The sequence below is a fragment of the Microtus pennsylvanicus genome, chromosome 2 (genome assembly GCF_037038515.1).
Source record: "Microtus pennsylvanicus isolate mMicPen1 chromosome 2, mMicPen1.hap1, whole genome shotgun sequence".
Classification (NCBI taxonomy): Eukaryota; Metazoa; Chordata; class Mammalia; order Rodentia; family Cricetidae; genus Microtus; species Microtus pennsylvanicus.
In genome coordinates, this window is record NC_134580.1 from 105383853 (window position 1) to 105390298 (window position 6446).

Genomic DNA, 6446 nt, shown 5'->3' on the forward strand with positions numbered 1-6446 from the left:
AAATGCAACATAAAAGAATGCAACACATCTTTGCATCCTTAAACAAATATTCTACAGCAGAAATGAATGCGACACATCTCTAGCTAATATTTTGTAGCAGACTCCACTTTCAGAGATTGATTTATATACATTCATATAGTGCTCTTCAGGATGGAGAGCTGTAAAAAGAAAGCCTGGCTGCTCTTTCCACACAAGGGAATTACAAGGCCTTGGAGAAACCCCCTTTAGGCTAGGGGCTGGGGAGGACCTAGTTCAAAGTTGTTTTTTTTTAAATTCTTATGTGTTTGAGTGTTTTTGCCTGCGTGTATTTATATGCATCGTGTGTGTGCCTGTGCATGGATGCAGGTCAGGTGAGGCTGTTTGATACCCTGGATCTAGAACTTCTGGCAGTTATGAGCTGCCGTGCTTGGAGCTAAAAGCTGCCCTCTGCAAGAGCAACAAGTGCTCTTAACTGCTGAATTAACTCTCTGTCGCTAGCCCTCAGAGTTTTTCTTACCCTAGTTCTCTTCCCACTGTCACTCTAGAGAGGCTGCACGAGTGTCTGGAGCAGTCAAGGCCAGTTCCTTCCTACATCATAGCTACCAGCATCAGCTTTTTCTGAGTTTTGGAGAGGAAAGGTCTCATCCCTGACCTAAGTCTCTTCATCTTCCATTGGTCAAGAGACTCCTCTCCAAACCTACACCTTTTCTTTGAGTCTAAGATGTTTTCCCTCTTTTTTTTCTTCTTGTTTTTTTCATACATAGTTTCCCTGTGTAGCAGCTCTAGCTGTCCTGGAACTCACCCTGTAGACCAGGCTGGCCTTGAACTCCTGCCTCTGCCTGCACCACCAACGCCTGCCTCTACCGCTTTCCCTCTTTAAGATTTATTTTAAAGTGTGGGTCTCTGTGTGGGTATGTGCAACGTGAGTGCAGGTACTGGTGGGGGCCAGAGGCATGTAATCCCTTGGAGCTGGAGTCAGTTTTGAGCCTCTTGTGGTTGCTGGAACAGAACTCAAGTTCTTTGCAAGAGGCAATCTTAACCACTGAGCCATCTCTCCAGATCCCCTTTAGTTCCTTTGTCTTTAGTTGGGGGAAACTGAGGCAGTAACGGCGGTTGCAGTCCACCCATCACTTCCCACAAGGAGTTAGCTTTTTTAGTATCTCTGGGACCTGCGAGGACGCCTGTCCCTAGTCTCTGCACTCAGACAGCAGCAGAGGGCGCTCGCAACACAGAGACGCACTCCTTGCACCTCGCCAGTCCGACCGAGTGGCGTCTGAGTGGGGAAGCATTGGAAAAGGGGGTTCGGAACTTTCTCCTCGCTCCGGTCCGGCTCCTAAGGTTCTCAATTGCTGGGATGTGGCTCAGTTGCTAAATGGAGATGTGGCTTATTATGCCTGAGTACACCAACACTCCCTTGCACGCTTCTCTGAGCTGTTGAGCTGCTGCAGGCGACATGAGCGCTCTCGCCTACCACCACCGATCTGGGTGCTCTGTACCAGACACGCAGACAAATGGACTCTTGGGACTGACCAAGGTCTCAGCTCCCAGCATGCACCGATCCTCTTCTATAAGTATCCTTCCCAGAACCTCCAAGACCCCAAACACCTGGCTTCCGGACTTGGCCTGCGGCGGTGGGGAGGAGACATGAGTTGGGGACCGGGTGAGTAAAGGGTGAGTGTCGCAGGGCCACTTCTCCACAAAGCGCACCTTCCATCCACCCTCGGTCGGATCTCCCGCCCCGCCTTCTTCCCTCCTCCAGCTCCCGCCCCCAGTCTCCTCCCTCCTCCCCGCCGTGCTGGCTCTCCTCCCCACGCCCCTGCGCGGCGGGCTGACTGCAGGCGCGGCACCGGGAGACAGAGCGCCTTTTCCGAGCACCGGCTGCGCTTCCATAGTCGGCTCTGTGCGTCCTGCAGTTGTACCGCGCGAAGGCGCGACTTTCCTTCGGTCCCGGGACGGTAGTGGGACAACTTGGAAAACTTCTCTGGGGCGGATTGCAGGGACGCCGGGCATCGGTGGAAGAGGATGTAGGAGATCGATGGCTGGTCCTGGATGTCTCCGGACCTCCTAGGCCCCTTTCAGTCAGGTTATGGGGCTCCAGAGCCATCCGCACTGCCGGGGGGACAACCCCCTCCTGTAGCGGAGCCAGAGTGGCGCTGTCTCCTGCGGACCGTGGGTTTGGCCAGCAGCGATCCCTCTGGACGTGTCCGGCCTCGCCATGGACCACCAAGAGCCCTACTCGGTGCAAGCCACCGCCGCCATCGCGTCAGCCATCACCTTCCTCATCCTGTTCACCATTTTCGGCAACGCACTGGTCATTCTGGCTGTGTTGACCAGCCGCTCACTCCGTGCACCACAAAACCTGTTTCTGGTGTCACTGGCAGCCGCGGACATCCTAGTGGCCACCCTTATCATCCCTTTCTCTCTGGCCAACGAGCTGTTAGGCTACTGGTACTTTTGGCGCACATGGTGCGAGGTCTACCTGGCGCTGGATGTGCTCTTCTGTACCTCCTCCATCGTGCACCTGTGTGCCATCAGTCTGGACCGATACTGGGCAGTGAGCCGAGCACTGGAGTACAACTCCAAGCGCACCCCGCGCCGCATCAAATGCATCATCCTCACGGTGTGGCTCATTGCAGCCGTCATTTCTCTGCCACCCCTCATCTACAAGGGCGATCAGCGCCCGGAGCCTCACGGACTCCCCCAGTGTGAGCTCAACCAAGAGGCCTGGTACATCTTGGCTTCCAGCATCGGATCGTTCTTTGCTCCCTGCCTCATCATGATCCTCGTCTACCTGCGAATCTATGTAATTGCCAAACGCAGCCACTGCCGAGGTCTCAGGGCCAAGAGGGGCTCTGGGGAGGGGGAGTCCAAACAGCCCCATCCTGTCGCTGGGGGAGCTCCAACCTCAGCTAAGGTGCCAACCCTGGCCTCTCCTCTGTCTTCTGTGGGTGAGGCCAATGGACACCCCAAACCTCCAAGGGAGGAGGAGGGGGAGACCCCTGAAGATCCTGAGTCCAGGTCTTTGCCACCCAGCTGGTCTGCCCTTCCCAGATCAGGCCAGGGCCAGAAGGAGGGCATTGGTGGGGCAACGGCAGAGGAGGCAGCTGAAGAGGAGGATGAAGAGGAGGTGGAAGAGTGCGAACCCCAAACACTGCCAGCATCTCCTGCCTCGGTATGCAGCCCACCCTTGCAGCAGCCTCAGGCTTCCCGGGTGTTGGCCACACTCCGTGGCCAGGTGCTTCTGGGCAGGACTGTGGGTGCTGCCAGTGGGCAGTGGTGGCGACGCCGGGCACAGCTGAGCCGGGAGAAGAGGTTCACCTTTGTGCTGGCAGTGGTCATTGGCGTTTTTGTTGTCTGCTGGTTTCCCTTCTTCTTCAGCTACAGCCTGGGGGCCATCTGCCCACAGCGCTGCAAGGTACCGCATGGCCTCTTCCAGTTCTTCTTCTGGATCGGCTACTGCAACAGCTCCCTGAACCCTGTTATCTACACCATCTTCAACCAGGACTTCCGACGTGCCTTTCGAAGGATCCTTTGCCGGCAGTGGACCCAGACTGCCTGGTGAGCCTGCCAGCTCGCTGCCTCCCCACCTATGTGGCCATTTCCCTGGGGCCCACCTGCAGACCTCATCCTCAGACCCCCCCCCCCCAAAGGGGAAAGGACAAAAGTGCCGTTCCCAGGGGCCCATTTGAAACCTTCCCTTGTTGACTGTACTGTGGGGTAGCTCTTCTCTACTTCCCTGAGCAAGGGTAGCTTGGATCTTCCAGAATGTAGCCAAGGCCAGACTGAATTGGAGTACCTCCCCCCACCCCTGCCCCAGCTACCTGTAAGCCAACAGGTCAGGCTTCCCTTTCCTGGAGACCCCTGTGCCTTGGCAGGCCACTCACTTGTGGTGTTTTGTTTTTCTTGGATATGGGGGTTTTGTTTTGTTTTATATTTTGAGAGGGGGGGTCTTGAATGTAGCCCAGGTCATCCTGACTTGCAATGTAGCCTGAGGAGGATCTTGAAATTCCATCTTCCTGCCCTCTCCTTCTTTGTGCTAGGATTACAGGTGTCTGGTTTATGAGATGCTGGGGGAATTAATTCAGGGCTTTGAGCATGCTAGGCAAGCCGTCAACCAATTGAGTTACATCCCCAGCCTTGATTCTTCCCCATGCCTCTCAAAGAGCAGGAAGCCAGTCTTCTACGTTTCCCAGGAGGACTTGCTGCTGAGAAAGGGGACGACATGAGGGTGATCCACTTACATAGAGCACCTGGGATTCCCATTGGCTACTGGGATAGGGGCAATGGGCTAGTATTGTTATTTTAGATTTGTGGCTCCTTTAAGGCTAAAACCTTGGATTGGCTTTCTCACCCAGCATCCCTCTGAGAGGCAAGTGGGCATGAGGCTGTCTCATTGGGGAGGTCTGGGAGCCTGGCCTGGCCTCAATAGGAGCTCCGATCGCTGGCATTCACCCTTGCAAAGAGCAGGGCGACAATTGCTTGCCGCCTACTTGCAGAAGGGAGATGAAAGGTTTTGCAGAGAGCTTTGAGCTCCATGGGGGAAAGAGCTAGAGAGCCAGCGAATGTGATTATCCGGTGATATAAAAATCCCCTTCTATGTGTTTACCGCCAGGAGCCTTCCTGTAGACCTTTGTTCTGCACTCGGGGTGTGTGCATTCCTGCCCCAAACTGGAAGTGGGTTGAGGTGCCCGAGTCACTTTCAGATTCCAGAATTTCTTTGAGAACGCATTCTTGTACCCGAAAAGGTTTGAGTTATTATGCCGGTGACAGCTTCTCCATCTGTTACCTGTAACACCAACAGAGCCTGCAGTGGCTTGGCCCCAACCCCATTAGGGGATAAGTCCTTTGTCATCCAGCAGGCAAATCGTTTCCCTAAGCTAAAAATATTCACATCAAGGAAACAGTCTGAGGAGAGATCCTCAGGTGGGGTGCTGGGGCCGGAGCAGGCAGCCAAGGGCCCTGCTGACTCTGGAAGAGCCACCTGCTCCAGGGTCCAGACGACTCTGTGTGCCCACCCCGTGTGGAGCCTTTGGAGGCCTAACTAATTCCACCCCAACCCAGAAAGATGCCTTGCTGGCTGTTTAGAACCCTCACAGTGAAATGGGCAAGCCCTGGGGTGCCACTACCTCCTGACTGTCTTTTCAGAGTGACTGGGCATCTATCTACAAGGGAAGGGGCTGCTTTGCCTCCGTGGGCAGTCTGGCTTCTGCTTTGGGCAATAGAACTCTTAGCCTCAGGGAGGGGTGGCTTGAGCCACACAGCCTATTAGCCCAAGATGTATGTCTCTGATTTGGAAGGTACTCAAGGAGTTTTCTCTGGTAGAGACAATGGTGGGTACCAAATAGAATCCCTACTGGAGAGAACGACTGTCCAGTTGTGAGGCCAGGACATTGATATGGGGTGTAGCTGAGGGGCTGACTTGTAACCATCTGCTGGCTGATCTAGTCTGCGTATGCTGTGGGACCCAAGCCCCCCTGTTTTGACATGCAGGTATTTCTAAGACTCTGAGCTATTTTATCAATAAAGGCTATTTTGTAATAAGCAAGCTGAGTTCTGTGTCTAAGGGCTGCTGGGATCTCCCTTGAGTGTCAGCCTGACGAGCCCAGGCTCCCTCCCAGGGCTGGCTCTCCTCTCTGCCCCACCTGTCTGCCTTCTCCATCATCATAGCATTCTTTGACTGACCTTCACGGGGGAGAAGAGCAGCTCCCCTGAGGAGGGGGCAGTTGGGCTGGGTTGGGTCTTGGAGCAGGAATGCACCAAGAGACAAGATAGGAAGATGTCTGAAGCAGGGGAAGGCCACATACAGAGTTGATGGCATCTGGGAGGCAGCTCTGAGCTCCTCTGCTGTGTGGTCATGAGCAGTAAGGTGCTGCTGCAAGCAGAGGCGGAGGCAAGCAGGCCACCGTAGAAGCCGATATACACAGCAGCCGTTTGGCTAGGGCCAGGTGAGCGGAGGGAAATGGCTTTGCTTCAGCTCTGTCCCGAAGGTACGCTCTGCTCTCCAAGCTGGGAGGCCTGTGAAGTGCACGAAGCCCCATGATGTCCTGTGAGTGAGAAAAGGAACTGGCTGTGCTTGGTGCTTCAGAGAGGGCAGAAGAGGCAGCCTGTGGGGCTCCAGGCGGGCTCCACCAGGTTCTGTGAGCAAGGGAAGAGGCGGCAGGCTGGGGGCTGGAGGTCAAGGGCAGGAGGAAGGCTCCTGGCAGATCCTAGGTTGAGGAGGACAGAGGGAGGAGCCGTGCTCTAGGGTCCAGGGATTCTCCACTCCCACATTGCCTCAGAATCTACACTTTCACCATCTTCGTGACTTTCTTTGGGCCCATTCGTTTGCTTGGGACAATCACCAGAAACACCAGTGTGCCCAGGGCCATCAGGGGACATGGAACTTGCTGCTATCTCACCCTGCTCTCAGCTCCTCCCCAGCAGGCAACCAGCACCAGTGAATCCAGGACCTCATACAGGTACCTCCT

At 55.0% G+C, this 6446-nt stretch overlaps 1 protein-coding gene across 1 annotated transcript; it reads left to right on the forward strand.

Moving 5' to 3' along the window:
• Positions 1-1738: 1738 nt before the first annotated feature.
• Positions 1739-5520, forward strand: Adra2b (adrenoceptor alpha 2B). The gene has a single exon (XM_075962087.1). The coding sequence runs from the start codon at positions 2195-2197 to the stop codon at positions 3539-3541; it is 1347 nt and encodes a 448-aa protein (XP_075818202.1). The 5' UTR covers positions 1739-2194; the 3' UTR covers positions 3542-5520.
• Positions 5521-6446: the final 926 nt, after the last annotated feature.